At 39.7% G+C, this 16,319-nt stretch overlaps 1 protein-coding gene across 6 annotated transcripts in view; it reads left to right on the forward strand.

The window, feature by feature from the left end:
- The window catches only part of Ralgps2 (Ral GEF with PH domain and SH3 binding motif 2), a 126,114-nt gene that overhangs the window by 42,887 nt on the left and 66,908 nt on the right, over positions 1 to 16,319 (forward strand). For all 6 annotated transcript variants that reach the window (XM_055624376.1, XM_055624374.1, XM_055624379.1 and 3 more), the window contains exons 6-8: positions 7,122 to 7,205; positions 11,433 to 11,522; positions 15,187 to 15,279. In XM_055624376.1, coding sequence (XP_055480351.1) covers positions 7,122 to 7,205; positions 11,433 to 11,522; positions 15,187 to 15,279 — 267 coding nt within the window. The remainder of the gene's footprint in view (positions 1 to 7,121; positions 7,206 to 11,432; positions 11,523 to 15,186; positions 15,280 to 16,319) is intronic.

Below are 16,319 nucleotides of genomic sequence, written 5' to 3' on the forward strand. Positions count from 1 at the left end.
AACTATAAGTTAGATTTCTATGTCCTGGCCAGTCCTGTTAAAGCCCTTATGTGTCATGGCACCCAAGAGAACACAATCCAGGAGTAGACTGTATTATTCCTGTTTAGTTGCTGTGTTTTCCCAAGTAGAGGTATTGTTTAATAATATGTGCTGTAAATGATGCTTTCTACGCTTAGCATTGTTAGCACCCTTCCATGATACGGGTACTTAAGTGTATTAGTCACTGGGCTGTAGAGCACAAACATCTTGGAAATTACTGCCACTGAATAGTTTCTGAAATGTCACTTATGTCAAAACTCTTGCTACTAAGACATTTTAGGGGCTGGAGAGATGGCTCAGAGGTTAAGAGCACTGGCTGCTCTTCCAGAGGTCCTGAGTTCAATTCCCAGCAACCACATGGTGGCTCACAACCGTCTGAAATGAAGTCTGGTGCCCTCTTCTGGCATGCAGGTGTACATGCAAACACACATTGTATACATAATAAATAAATAAATCTTTAAAAAATAAAAGAGTTTAGAAAACCTTTCTAGCTATGTTATCATTTAACATAGTTGTTTTTTATTAGCATAAAGATATATGTATATATAACTTAGATACAGAGTTTAAAATACTACATTCACTAAAGAATGAAAGACTTTTCTTGTTAAACTTAAGATATTACAGAGAAGTAGTGGCCATCTCTTACCCTGAAACAACTATATTTCCATTTGTCTATTATTCCAAATTTAAATTCTATATATAACCTCACATATGGTTTTATAATAATAATACACATACTTCATGAAAGCCTTTATAACATTTTAAGCTATCCAAAACTCATTTTCTATATAAGTGCATCTTTTGTCTTAGCTGGTCCTCTCCTGTCATCCTACCTTGTGCATGCTAAGCAAGCAGCTTGGTATTAGCTGCTAATTTATAGGTTCAGTCAAACTTGGACAAAAAATATTTGGGGGAAGAATGTGTCTAACAACTGCTGACATGGCTTGTACATTGTATTATACGCTAGACATTGTTTAGAGTATATGGAGGCTGGTATACGGGCAGCCTGTGGTTAGTGTCAGGTGATTTACTCACATTCAGCATTGTGAGCTCTGTCGTGGAGATATCCTTACAATGAAGATTGAACTTGTCCCAAGGAACCCATCAGCAGCAAGTAGTAAAAAGATCTCAATGGCCCCCTCCCCGCTAACTCCTCCCTTTGTTGGAGTGTTGGAAGGGGTTGGGGTTGAGAAGGGTGGTAGACATAAGAACCCAAATAAAATAGATCAAAAGACCTTCTTAGGATATAGTAAGGCCAGGCTTCTATCAGGGCCAGGGAAGGCAAAGAAGCAAGTTGTTTCCTTATCTGCATCTGTGAAAACAGAAAATTGTAGGTGTACTTTTTGGTCTTTTGTAAGGATATCTCCAACTTTTCCTCAAACCGAAACACCAACCAAAAGCAGCGGTGGGAAGCAGCAGCCATCTTTTCCCTTGGAGTGCCACCTACCTTTCGTCCCTCTCAAGGCTCTGGCATTTATCCCCTCTGAAAAGTTCCCAGAGTTCCATAGGTAAACTATCCTCACCTGACAAAATTAGATCCTGCTAGTGCACGAGGCAAGTCATAGTTAGCAGCTGCAGACAATCTGAAGCCGCCTCATAGCCCACACCTGGGATTAAAATAAAAACATAGTCACATGACATAACTGGGTTTTTAAAGAAACCAAAATCAGTACAGAAGATAGCTTCTGTCTTTATCCCTGATCTCATTAGCGGACCAACCCCGACATACTGGGAGGAGGGAAGGAAGGCTTGAGTACATTAGAAAAGAGGGCCAGTATTTCTAACTTACCCTATTAAGTTTGGTTTTTTGTTTTTACTAAAAATGCAAGCATAATGAATGGAATTTCATCTGTGGAGGTGACTTCTGTATAGCTGTATAAACTGGGTACAAGTGGATATCATATCTCTTTAAAGCTTTCACTATAAACACAGAGCTACTTTAGCAACAGTTAACCTCATGGGCCTCCTCTGTCCTAGTCACTTCCCTGTCCCCCAGTCTTTGGGGTTCCTCTGTTTCCTTTCCTCCCTCAATCTCTGTCTACATGCTGGTCTATATTGGCCTTTTCTCTTCTTCTGTCTATAGGTATCCCTACATCATCACCCTTAGAACAGTCCTTTTAAGAGTGTTGGAACCTACAAGATGAAATTTAGATCAAACCTACAAGACGTAAGGAAGATGTGACTCCTGTGAATTGAGTCATTCTCTCATAGGGTAGGTGGCCGTCAGTTGTGGGGTTTTGCCCTCCCTGTGGTTCTGAAATAAATGCAACTAAAATTGATCTTAATAGTTAATGATTCACAGTGAACCCATGCGTATTCTGAAATGCATTTTAGCAACTATTAACGATTGTTTTATATCTGAGGCATTATTCAAAAATTCTCTTTCTGGCTGAGCCTAAAATAGCAACTTAAGCACATGAAAGCAAACAGTGTTTCAGGGCTGTGGGAGGGTTACTTACATAGCACACCCAAACAATCGTGTCATCCTTACACTAGGCCCTGACAAAGCGCTGTTTGAGTCATAAGTCACTTCAGTTTGGTGGTGTGGAGGTGAGATGCTGTAGCACAGGCTTCTGTGTGACCATGGTGTCAGTATAACAACGACAGGTTTCTTCGTGTGACTATAGTGTCATGTGTAGGAAGGTCCCAAAGTCTGAAACAGAAAGAGAAAAAAGACTGTAGGGAAGTCTTAAATTTTATGTTTTGCTCTGAAGAAGTCAGATAATTATAGTTTGTAAAATGTACCTACAGAATCTAGGTTAAACAGAGAATGGCCAAATGAATTGCTGGATGTAGAGTAACTGGCCCTCACTTTCTGACTGAGCGTCCCTCAACCACCAAGCATCCCCTTGTACATTTCAGGTTGTTTATTTAGAGTAACTGAAGACTTTTGAGTCATAAGAATGGTTCTTCTGGAAGGAAGGGAGAGAAGAGAAAGGAGGAAAAGAAAACATTTGTAGTGGTGCCTGCTTATAATCCTTACTCTTGGACGCCTCACTGAGGCAGGGGTGTTGGAGTGAGGTCAGGGCCAGCCTGGGGATACATAGCAAGACTATCTCACTGACATGTTGTTTGTCCTCCTTTGCACTGTATTTTAAGGATTTATTTGTGCGGGTATTTTGTCTGCGCACCATGTGCGCGCAATGGCTGTAAAGGCCAGAAGAGGGCGTCCCTGGAACTGTAGCTACAGAAGGTGGTCAGCTGGCATTTCAGTGCTGGGAACTGAGCCTAGGTCCTCTATAAAATCAGCAAGTGCTCCTAGCTGCTGAGCTATTATCCCTAGCCCCTGCACTTTATATACTTGTAAAAATAGGTGCATGCTGCAGTGCCTGCCTGGGAGCTGGGTCCTGAACTTGGGTCCTTATGATGGTATGGCAAATACTTAACCAACTGAGCCATCTTCCCAGCCGTGTGTCACTCATTATGATGTTCCTCAAGACAGGGAACTTTTTCTCACATAGAAATTAAGGGGTTGTTGGGAGGTAAGGTAAATGCAGCTCAGGATTTAAGAAGAAAGTGGTGAGTCCTGGTACAGTTCTAGCCTTGTAATCCAGTAAGTGGATTTCTCCACTTGTTAAATGTGCTTTTTGGGTAATTGTAAAACATAGGAAGTTATAAAAAAAATTAGTACAAATATTAAAGATTTATAGGAAGTTGCAAAACCTGTACAAAGAAATCCGCCATCCCTTATATGTGGTTTTTCCTGCAGTTACATCTTGACTGTAGTACTATATCAAAATAGAAAAGAGATGTTTGTGCCATGTGTGTCCCTGTAGTTGTGAGATATTTTATTATGTACGCAGACCTGTACTACTTTATATATCGGAAACAACTCTTCCTTCACCTGGAGCACCCTGCTACCTCTCTTAGGTCACAACTGTCCTCTACCCTTTTCTCCCCCATCCTGCCTTCTTTGACTGCTCCTTCCTCTCGTGGAATCTGTCTCTCTTGACTCTTCGTAAGATCCCAGGATTACTCTTTACTATTAAGCAGTGATTTCCAATCATGTTTTTCCTATGGTGGCTTGCTCAGTTTGAAGATCTTTCATCTTCTGTTTTTCTTAATTGCTGTTGAGAAATGAACCCAGAACCTCACACGTGCTAAGCAGAAGCTCTACCCCCAGTCTACATCCCCAGGTGCTCCTTTTTCTCTTTGTGTGTGAGTTGCACACTCAGGCACATTGTAGGTGTGTGCACGTCATGAGCACTTGTGGAGGTCAGAGGACAACTTGCAGGCTTTTCTACCCTGTGAGGTTGAACTCTGGTCAGGCAGCAAGCAGCTTTACCCACTGAGTGCTCACCCCACCTAGTTTGCTAGTCTGTTTTGAGCTTTTATCCACCTGCTCTCTGAAATTGAGTACACACATGGAGACTTCTCTTTTTCTTACTGGAGTTTTATTTTGCTGGATGCAAGATTCTACAACTTTGAAGTTGCTTTGAAGTTGTTGCTTTCAGTTGCCTAGAAGCATTCTCTCAAAGTAATTTGTACTTGAAAAAATTCATGAGACTTGTTGTTTTTAATCTCTTTGTCTCCAGGGTCCTGCTTTCTCTTTTCTTTTCTTTTTTATGCTATGCTTTGGTTTCCTCTCCACGTACTTCATCTCTGTACTGAGCCATAGGAAGGTCAATAGTTATCTTTAAGTTCTTGGCCATTTCTCATATTGCTTTTTTCTTATATCACTTAAGGTTCTTGTTATTTAGATGTTAACACATAGATTCTTAATTAACATTAAATTAGTGTCTTGGTGGTTTTTGCCAAGTGGGTGTTATTTTAGTCAGGGTTCTCTAGAGGAACAAAAGTGATAGAATGAGTCTGTCTGTCTATTCATTCATCTATCTATCAATCCGTCTATATCTACAAAGGGTATTTACTAGAATGACTTACAGGCTGTGGTCCAGCCAGCCCAGCAATGGCTGTCTACCAACAGAAAGTCCAAGAATTTAGTAGTGGTTTAGTCCACAAGGCCGGATGTCTCAACTGGTCTTCAGTATATGCTGGAATCTTGAAGAAGTAGGCTTCAATGCTAGTGAAGGATGAACTTGCCAGGGAGAGTGAGGGCAAGCAGGCAAAGAACAAAGGCTTCTTTCTTCCATGGTCTGTCTGTCTGTCTACCTATCTACCTACCTATCTGGCCACCAGAAGGTATGGCCCAAATTAAAGGTGGATCTTGCCACCTCAAAAGATCTGGATTAAAGGAAGGTCTTCATGCATTGGAGGATTTGAGAAAAAATGCTTACAGGTGTACCTAGTTGCCTTGGTTTTAGTTAATTCCAGATGTAGTCAAGTTGACAACCAAGAATAGATATTACAAGTCCACACCTTGTCAACTTGACTCACAATCACAGCTCCTTACTTCGTGCTTAGTTTCCAGATAAAATTAATAACCACTAATAGTTATGCCTAACATGATCTAACTATCCCATGTACAATTGCAAAATTCATTACAAGTTTTAGAATAAGTGGCAGTGTTTCTTAAGGGACATTCTTTTAGTATCTCAAAAATTAAATACAATAACCACTGATAACTCTCCTAATTGATGTTAGACTACATAATAAAGAAACAAGGAAATGCACCAGTGTCTGCACAAACACATTCTTACGAAGCATGACAGATGGAATAACTTCTCTATCTGTCGAAGAGTAATGATGATATTTTCTTCCTCAGATTTCTTTGTTTCTGTCGTAAGGGTGGTTTTTGTTTTGTTTTGGTGTCGGTCCTTTCTCTGATGGTTTTTGCTATATTGTAGAACCCCTTCGGTAGAATTGAAATCTATAGACAGAAACTCTGCTTTAAAGTCAGATGAATTCAGCTTTATTAGCATATACCTATTAGGATACTTTAAATGGTGCTATAAATTAGTCATAGGTATGTATTTCATTTACATTCAGTAAGATATGGTGGTAATAACCATAATTTTGGAGCATTGAGACAGAAGTGATATTTCCGAGCTGTTGCGATGCGAAAATACGATTTCCTTTGTATCACAGAGCACGTTTATTGTGTTGTACTCTGCAGCCTCACTTGTTTTTACTGTTATTTTTTTAATGTGGATGGATGTTTTATTTGAAACCACATCTGTATACCACGTGAGTGTCTGGTGCCCACAGAGGCCAGAAGAGGGCCCTGGATCCCCAGGAACTGGATTTACAGACTATTGGGAGCAACCACGCCGGAGCTGGCTATCAGGCCTGGGTCCTCTGTAAGATCAGCAAGTGTTCTTAACTGCTGCACCTCCTGCAGCTCAGGGTGCTTCATTTCAAGTGGAGGGCATTAGTGTACAGTTGTTTTTCTTTTTAATTTTATACAAGATCTTGAGCCATTTGAATTCTACTTTTAGACCATTGGGGTGATCAAGAACTCCTTTACTAAAAAGTTTTCTTTCAAATATGTGGTGTCAACAACTGCCAGGGCATAGAATGGGATGTTTTAAAAGCTTAATTGTGGAGGTAGGAGTTGGCTTAGTGAGAACTGACTTTGAATCTCAAGCCTCAGGTGAAAAACCAGCCCGGTAGCACCTGTCTGTAAACCTGAGCACTAGGTGGGGGGTGGGTAACGGGACAGATAGAACGTGGGTTGGGTGGGGATAGCTGGCTATGGCCGACCCAGTCTAGCTGAAATGGGAGCTCCAGGATCAGTGAGAGACCATCGCAGAAACCCAGCGTTGGCCTCTGCTGCACATCCACATACCCGTTAGCAAGCCTGTTGGCATATGCACACACACATCACACCATACACCTATAAAAAGGAAGAAAGGAAAAGCTAATTGTGGGGGCTCCGAGTGAAGTGATCACTTTGGTAGTCAGCAGTGATTATTATGTGTTATGGAATATTCAACTTTACTTATCTCTCAGAGAACACTCCATCATACGCTGCCTCTGAAATACATATTTTAGATAGTAATTTTATGCATATAATCTAATACAATTTGTTTCAGCTTTTACAGAATAATTAATATTGTTAGATATTCCTATTGGTTGTTCCAGAAAAGAACATACACAATCTTTACTGCTTAAATTTCCCTAATGTAAGAAAACTATTTCTTACATTTAACTTATGCTTAATTTTTATATTAATCTTCTAGGAGCTTTCAAGCTGTGGCTGGAATAAAAAAGAAAAGTACAGTTCTGCACCAAATGCAGTTGCTTTCACAAGAAGATTTAATCATGTGAGTTGTGCTTATCGGGCAAGGGAGGGCGTGGCTTGCGGGGTTGTGCATGCTCTTGTGGAAGCCAGAGGTTGCTGGCTTCCTGTCATAGGGCAGTCACCGCTGTCCTATGTGTAAGACGGTGCTCAGTGAACTTGGAGCCTGTGGACAGACCGCACTGCTGACCAGTAAGCGCCCAGAGGCCTGTGTCCACAGACCCTCCCACCCGCCCCAGCATTGTCCACCAGCTTTTTACATGAGTGCTGGCACACAGGGTCAGGGCTTCACATTTGCACAGCAGGTACTTTGCCCACCAAGTCATCTTCCTGGTCTTTCCCTTTTTGTATGTTCGACTTTTTGAGGCAGGGTCTTGTGTTGTTCAGTTTAACCCTGAACTTGCTATGTAGCTAACGATGATGACATTGAACTCCTCTTGTCTCTGCCTCCTTAGTGCTGGGATTGTAGTCATGTGCCACAGCACCTAGCTTTGCTGTTTATTTTCTTAAACTTCTTTATGATTCTCATAGACATCCCAGAAATATTTGAATACACAAGTTGTGTAGCCATCCTTGCACTTCGTCTTTGTAACATAGGCCATTATGTAATGTGTAAGTTCTCCTGCGGCCTTCCTCATTGATTATGCCTTCCTGGAGGCACACATCCAGTGCAGGGAGCTTTAACTCATTTAATCTTTGAGTGTCAGCACTTTCCAGGCTGAACTGAGCTATTCTTGATAATAGAATGTTTTCTGAATTTTGGTCTTTGTGAAGAATGTTGCTGTGGGTATTCTGAGTCTTCTGCTGTGCTGGAGCAACAGATTATCCAGGCAGTGACTTCTAGCCATCTCTACCTTAAGTTCTTGTGTTCATATCCGAGTCCCTAACACTGAGTCTCTCTGATTTTTAAATTTTGGTGTTTTTAGAACTTGTTAATCTACAGTTTCCTCCTTTGTTATTTTTGTGATATGCACACGAATGAATCCAAGCATATTGACTGTTGGGTGTTATCTATAGGTTAACAGCTAGTGTCATAGGTTTGGTGAGTTTGGGTCCCTTTAGCGAGAGTTCATTAGGAGGCTCTGAGTAGTGTCTGGTTGTCTTCTCATGAGGTTAGCAGTTGTTGGTTAAGTGCATCTAACTGAGGGTATTACAGGTGCATTCTCATCTTATTCTTTTATTCACAGTTTGAAATGTTTGGTGTAGTGCTTTGAATGAGGTGGCCCTTAGGTTCATGTGTTTGAATGCTCCGTCCCCTGTTAATGGATCTGTTTGGGAAGGATTAGGAAGTGTGGCTTTGTTAGGGGAGGTGTGTCACAAAGGAGGGCTTCAAGATTTCCAGAGCCCATACCATTCTCAGTATCTCTCTCTGCCTGCTGCCTGAGGATCAGCATGTATAGCTACTGCTGTTGGACCAGCTACTGCCTGCCTCCTGCCTTAAATGTGGACTAACCCACTAAATTGTAAGCAAGCACTCAATTCAGTGCTTCCTGTATAGGACTTGCCTTGGTCTTGGTGTCTCTTCACAGCAGTAGAACAGTGACAAAGACCCTTGGGATTGGTATTTTTCATACCTATAGTTTGTTTATCCAGACAGTCATTTTAAAAGAAGCACCCAAGGACTGAAGTTTGATTCTTTCCTATTATTTAGTAGTTTTAAAGATAATGATTTGATGTTCCATAATCTTTAGGTAGTAACCAAGTAGTTTTGATTCTGTCCTGTTCCTCTCTACCTCTCAGTTGTCACATTGTCCCATTTTCAGCCAGTAGGTGTCCTTACAGCTGTTTCCTTGAAATCTCAGGGAACTCCCTGATGCATCAGGTTCTAAGGACCAGTTTTCCTTCTCTTCTATAATACATTTGCATGTCCTTTTCCTGCACCCTTAGGGAAACACAGCCCTGTAGTTCACTCACTTTCTTTATTCTGCATAACAAATCACAGTCTTAAAATGACGACAGTTGCATATTCCTGATCTGAAAGTGCAAGTCTGAAATGCTCAAAAACCCTAAATGCTCTAGTGATACCACAAGGAGACTTTGTTCCTGACTTCATGTGATGGGTCTTACACATAGGTGTATTCACAACTATTAAGTGAAGTTGGTTTTAGCTGTTTGTATAATGTGTGTATAAATTTAGTGTTTACACTTGGGTCTCATCCCCAAGACATCTTATGTTTATACAAATGCTCTAAAATCCTAAAAATTTCTTTTAGGGTATGTTCAGCGTATCCTAAGAACCAGCCACTACCATGACTGTGAAAAGCAGATGGGCTCACTGGCACTGTGTGCCCTGATGCCCATTTTGATGGCTGAGCTCAGTACTGAGTGTACAGGCAGTGTAGAGCATGCTTTCTAACCAGGAGAGGGCACCACTTCTCATTATAGATGGATATGAGCCACCATGTGGTTGCTGGGGACTGAATTTGGGACCTCTGGAAGAGCAGCTGTTGCTCTTAACCTCTGAGCCATCTCTCCAGCCTTGGGCTTTCTAATTTAATCTTAGTTCTGTGAATAAGTATTTAGTGTGTGCACAAGCTTATATTGATGTTTATCAGCATGTTTAATGTCCAAAACTTGCTCTCAAGTAGCTCACTGGACAATAATGCCTAGCTTCTGGCATGAAGGCAAATTTACTTGTGTTCTTTATAGGTGAGAACCAGCTTTATTGGATATAAGATCCTTGATTCTGTTTTCTTTCCTTGGTTATTTTTTCTCCTGGCTTTGAGTGTATGTTGGTATTGAAAAGTTGGATGATAATTTTTTTCTTTAAAAATAATTTTCTCCTTTTGTTTTAAATGCCAAATGTGTTTTTAAGTCCAATAATGGTATCGAACTACTTCTTAGTTCTGGTTATTCTGGCGGTGTCCTCAGAAATACTTAGCCCTAATGGGGACTGTTTTAGTCTTCTTAGCAGAGGGTCTCAGAGTGGTAGTTCAGGCTCTACCAGGAGAATATTCTTGCACTTGAGGCAGACAAGATGTGGTCTCTTAGGACTTCACTGTGGAAGTCAGAACCAGCGTGGCTAATAACCTTTTCATGAAAGCAGTCCACGTGCTGCCCAGACTCAAAAAGGGGTATGATGGACACCACAACTTTTGATGAAAATGACAAAGAATTTGGATTTTTAAAATTTTATTTGTCTTAAAATGTGTCTAACATGAAATTTAATTAAGTCATTGATTATGCAGTTTAGATTTGAATTAATTGTTTATATTTACTAAAGTACCTACTTAAATATTTGTAGTATAACTTTTGCTAGTTCATAAAATCTTGTTAGGTAAGGGGAGCATTGTGGCCATTAGTATAAGAGGTATTATAATGACTTTGTAAAATATGTAATTTTATATTAACAAATTGCAATTATACACACACATATGTTGACAGCTGTTTACAGGTGAAAATTCCAGGAAAAATCTGTATTATTTCTCCTCTTAGAAGTGAAGAAATATAGGCTATGGCATCATGACTCTTTCATGAAGACTTTTAACAATGTCCTGTTTTTAGATTTAAGTTTGAACCAACTTAAAATATTTAGATTCTATTTTTGCAGTACGTGAATTAATGAGTACTATATACATGTTATGCCATTTGGTAAGCAACAGACCTAATCTGCCGTCTAATGAGTGTTTTAGAACTTTGTGTACACGTGCACATGTTCATTTGTGTCGGAGTGCACGCAGGCGGTCAGAGGGTAACCCAGAGTTGATTCTCCACGTCCACCACAGGGTCACGGGATCAAACTCAGGTTGCCATCCTTGCAGCTGTCATGGCATTTTTACCTGCCTCCCCCACATCATCTGAGCCATCTTAGCAGCCTCTGGTAAATGTTTTTTAGGTTTTGTTTTTTAAATTAAGGCTTCATTAGAATTCAAAAATATTATACAGTTTTTCTTTAAAGATTTATCTATCTTTATCTATTTATTTATGGGTATGGTGTGTTTTGTGTACATGTCCGTCTGCATACTAGACAAGGGATCACATGGGTACTGGGAGCTGAACTCAGGACCTCTGGAAGACTAGCCAGTGCTCTTAACTGCTGAGCCATATCTCCAAGCCCATCACAAAACTTAAAATGAAGTCGTAAATTTATATTCCATGATGTTTTCTTTTAGTTGTAAGAAAACTATAGTCAAGGGCAGAAGAAAGTATGTTTAAAAATAACTATAGGAAGTATATCAAGAAGAATTTAAAATGCTAATTTTAATCTTGGTAAATCTTACCCTTTGGTTATTTTTTTAATTTTCATTTTCAGGTAAGCTTTTGGGTTGTTCGAGAGATTCTCCATGCTCAGACGTTGAAGATAAGAGCAGAAGTTTTGAGCCACTATATTAAAACTGCTAAGGTAAGTATGGCTTGATCTTTAGCTCACCCACTCAGAAACGTTTTATGTGGCTGCTTATTGGTCCTGAAAAATAGCACCTGTTGAGTTCATTGAATGCCTCTTTTCTCTGATATTTGTAAAATATTAGGTTATGTTGAGGTGCCTGGAGAAAGTCATGTAGGATTTAGTTAGAGGATACATAGTGCTTTTTGTTACTGGGTTTCGTTACTTATCTACTTAAATTATTAAATAAACCACCCAGCTATAAGTAAAATAAGGTTTTTTAGGTCAGAGAGATGGCTTGGTGGTTCGGTGTACTTGCTTCTCTTCCAGAGGACTCAAGTTCGCTTCCCAGCATGCCTTTGGTGACTTGATGTCTCTTTCTGACTTCCATTTCATGGACACTAGGCACTCACAGAGTACACAGACACACGTGTATGAAAACACTAATATACATAAAGTAAAGACACATAAATCTTAAGAAAAGATAATATTTTCAGACAGTTTTGCAGTAGACCATGCTGACTCTGGACTTGTGTTCACCCACCCTCTGACTCCTAGGTAGTTGTGGAGTACCGTATCCTCCTAGACTCTAGTGTAAAAGAGTAGTACATATACTGCTAACAGGTGCAATGAGGAGTTGCCGAGAGGCATAGGTAATAAACAGAGTTGGAGAAGCAGTATGGTTTTTAAGGATAATAGTTTCAAAGAGAGGAGCAGGACACTCCACAGGAAGATACTGAGATTAGCTTGTAACAACTCCAAATTCATGTGAACTTCACTAAGTGTGCTGACGCTTCCATTCTTCATCATTGTTGGAGATTCTTGTTGGAGATTCTTGTAATCCCGTCCCACTTTGTTTTCTCCTTCCTCCAATGTCCATTCTGTTTGTCTTTCTGAGTGAGGATTGATCCTCCTACCCAGGGTCCTCTTCTTTGCTCAGCTTCTTTAGGTGTACAGATTTTTATATGTTTATGTGTCTAATATCTACTTATAAAGTGAATATATATACCATGTGTGTCTTTCTACTTCTGGGATACTTTCACTCAGGATGATCTTTTCTAGATCCCACCATTTGCCTGCAAATTTCATGATTTGTTTGTTTTTAACTGCTGAGTAGTATTCCATTGTGTAATTGTACCACAATTTCTGTATCCATTCCTCAGTTGGGGGGCATCTGGGTTGTTTCCAGCTTCTGGCTATTACGAATAAAGCTGCTATGAACATGGTTGAGCAAATGTCCTTGTTGTATACTTGAGTGTCTTTTGGATTTATGCTAGGAGTGGTATAGCTGGATCTTGAGGTAGCACTATTCCTAATTGTCTGAGAAAGCACCAGATTGATTTCCAAAGTGGTTGTACAAGTTTACATTCTCACCAGCAATGGAGGAGGGTTCCCCTTTCTCCACATCCTCTTCAGCATGTGCTGTCACTTGAGTTTTTGATCTTAGCCATTCTGATGGGTGTAAGGTGAAATCTCGGGGTCGTTTTGATTTGCATCTCCCTGATGACTAAGGATGTGAGCATCTCTTTAGGTGTTTCTCTGCCATTCGATATTCCTCTACAGAGAATTCTCTGTTTAGTTCTGTTTCCCATTTTTAGTTGGATTACTAGATCTGTTGCTGTTTAACTTCGTTTGTTTTTATATATACTGGATATTAGCCCTCTGTCAGATACAGGGTTGGTGAAAATCCTTTTCAAGTCTGTAGGCTGTCGTTTTGTTCTGATGACAGTGTTCTTTGCTTTACCGAAGCTTTTCAGTTTCATGAGGTCCCATTATTGATTGTTGATTTTAGAGCCTGAGCTGTTGGTGTTCTGTTCAGGAAGTTGTCTCCTGTGCCAGTGAGTTCAAGGCTCTTCCGCACTTTTTCTTCTAACAGGTTTAGTGTGTCAGGTTTTATGTTGAGGTCTTTGATCCACTTGGACTTTAGTTTTGTGCAGGGTAATAAATATGGATTTATTTGCATTTTTCTACATGTAGACATTCAGGTAGACCAGCTCCATTTGTTGAAGATGCTATCTTCTTTCCATGGTATGGTTTTGGCTTCTTTGTCAACAATCAAGTATTCATAGGTGTGTGGGTTCATTTCTGGGTCTTTTATTCAATTCCATCTGTTTACTATTTAAGTTGGGATTTTTTTCCTGAGCACGAGGAAACAATCTTATTCTAACATTCTGTGGCACTAGGTGGCAGGACTAGCCTTTTTACAGAAATGTTATAGGAATTTTTAAAAACATTCTTTGTGAGAAGTTTAGTAAGTACTAGTTTTGAACTAGAGAAAGTAATGGCTTTTCCCATAGATTCTAAATTTCTTTTTTCCCCCCTGATATCTTTTGTAGATTTTTCATTTATTTGTATGTTTTTGTCCATATAACCTACCATTTTTCTACCAAATAAGTAAATTTCTCTCCAGACTCTTTGACTTCCATTTGAAAGCTTTTGCTTCTGTTGCAGGCCCAGTTCCCTAATGTGGTCCTTATCAGTATTCAATCAGCTTCGGACACTTTGCCCTTTGTATTCAGCCTGTGATAAAATCTCAAGTAGGACTTTTTCTTTAATACCTGTTTTATTCAGTATTCTCTAGCGAGACAGAACTGGTAGCATTCTGTATAAACTCGTATAAAGAGTCAAATATAAAACAGAAGGTAATTGGCTTACTTCATTGGCGGGACTGGCGAGTCTGAAAATGTCAGGGCATGGCGATGACTGCAGACTCAGGTTCAAGTGGAGGCCAAAGTGTCAAGGTGGAATCTCTTCTTTTCCTTCTAGGTCCTCTGCATATTTTGGCATATATCCAGTCTAACGTGTTATTTAGTTGCCAGTAAATGTTTAGTGTACATTGATTTAATGGCTAGTTTACCGGCTAAATTATATAATCTTCTGTGAAGGTTTATATCCTGTTTCATGTCTGTTGTTTTGTTTTTATTTGCTTTTTTGGGGGTTTTAAATTAAATCCCATCATAGGAGTTGTCTGGTAAAATGACTAACTGTAAAATGACTGGTTTTTAGATGCCGCTTTTAGGGTCGAAGTGTTATGTGGTATGACAGATTTGAGAAATCAATAGCAGTGTAAAGTGGGCTTCTTGGGAAATTAGTAGAACGTAATTTTTGATGTGTGCATACTGTCAGAACAATATTCCATAATGAACTAGAGACAAATGATTTAGGGTCTTGAGTATAAAGAATCAGGAAATGAAGCAAGGAACTAAAGACAACAATTTTTTTTTAACTCTAGCCCTGGGATGATAGGCGCACTGGGCAAGAAACCAGCCTGCGTAGGCTCTTTCTTGTGGCTTGGTCCAGGAAGTAGACAATCAGTCATATTTCACTGCCAGAGATGCAGGTGCGCCCCAGAGCCAAGCGCATGGCCATTATGGTCATGCCAGTTAGCCTTGGCACCAAGACGTAGCTTCAGCTTTGAAAATATACTGCCAGTTTAGAGCTGGGGTTATTACCAGAGCGTGGGTGAAAAATGTCAAGGTAGAACATGGACATTCTATTATGGGCCAAAAATAATCTTACTGGGTGTCCTAGAAGGCAGTTCTCAACAATGACAGCAACAGCAATAAATACTGGTATACTGTCCACTGCCTAAATTGTGTTCTTCTGTATTTTCCTGCATTCATTTTCTTTAAAATAACAACAACCAAACCAACCCTTCTTCCTCCTTTTCTTAAATCTTCAGAAACTATATGAACTTAATAATCTTCATGCACTTATGGCTGTGGTTTCCGGCTTACAGAGTGCACCAATTTTCCGGTTGACCAAGACGTGGGCGGTGAGTAACCCTGCGGAGTTTAATGAAACATTAGACTTCTGTGCGAAGATTCTGGTTTTGTTTGTTTTGTTTTCTAAGTCTTAGGTGAACATCATGGTTACAAAAATAAGAATTCTTAAATTGTCTTGCATGTTATTCTTTGACACCTCTATTTAAGATGGCGTAAGCATTGCACTGAAGTAATTTGTGGATAGGTGAAGACTGATGCTTTGTTTTTGCACTTTAGAGAATTCTTTTGAATACCTCTTTGATGACATTATATCTAATATTCACCTGTAATTTGCATTTAACTGTGTGCAGATTATGCTTTTGTTAAGTTTGAAGCTCTAAGTCATAACATTTACAACTTACTAATTTTAAGTTCCATTATTTTTTAGCCATAAATTTTAAGAGTAGTAAAAGAAAATTTCATGGTAGACATGGAATTATGTGGCATTGCTGACGTTCTTTTATGACAGTCATCATGTTAGGTTCTATTACTCTATTACTTTGAAAGATTAGGGTATGATTTTTGGCATCCACTAGTGTTTATATCTTTGGATTGCATGATAGTATACTCAATTTTTCCAGGTTGTTTTTCTTCTTTCCCTTTTTGTTTTTTTTTTTTTTTGTTTGTTTGTTTTAATTTTTATTCTGATAGTGCCTCACACAAGCACTTCATCGTCAGCAGACCACTTGTTTTTACTTTTTGAGGCAATGTGAAATCATCCAAGGTGTCCTTGAACTTGGGGGTCTTTCTGCCACATGGGTACATCAAGTACAGGGTCTTAACTGTGTAGCCCAAGCTGGTGTTATAGTCATGGTTCTGCCTCAGGCTCACATGTGCTAGGATTACAGGTTGGTTATATCCCATGCTGAAAATAGTACTGAATTTTGTCAAAAGATTTGTCTTTTGTTTTGTTTTGTTTTTTCTTTTTCGAGACAGGGTTTCTCTGTATAGCCTTGGCTGTCCTGGAACTCACTCTGTAGACCAAGCTGGCCTTGAATTCAGAGATCCACCTGTCTCAGCCTCTCGAGTGCTGGAATTAAAGCTGTGCACC

Source organism: Psammomys obesus, unplaced genomic scaffold, assembly GCF_907164565.1.
Source record: "Psammomys obesus unplaced genomic scaffold, mPsaObe1.curated_primary_1811, whole genome shotgun sequence".
NCBI classification, from domain to species: Eukaryota; Metazoa; Chordata; class Mammalia; order Rodentia; family Muridae; genus Psammomys; species Psammomys obesus.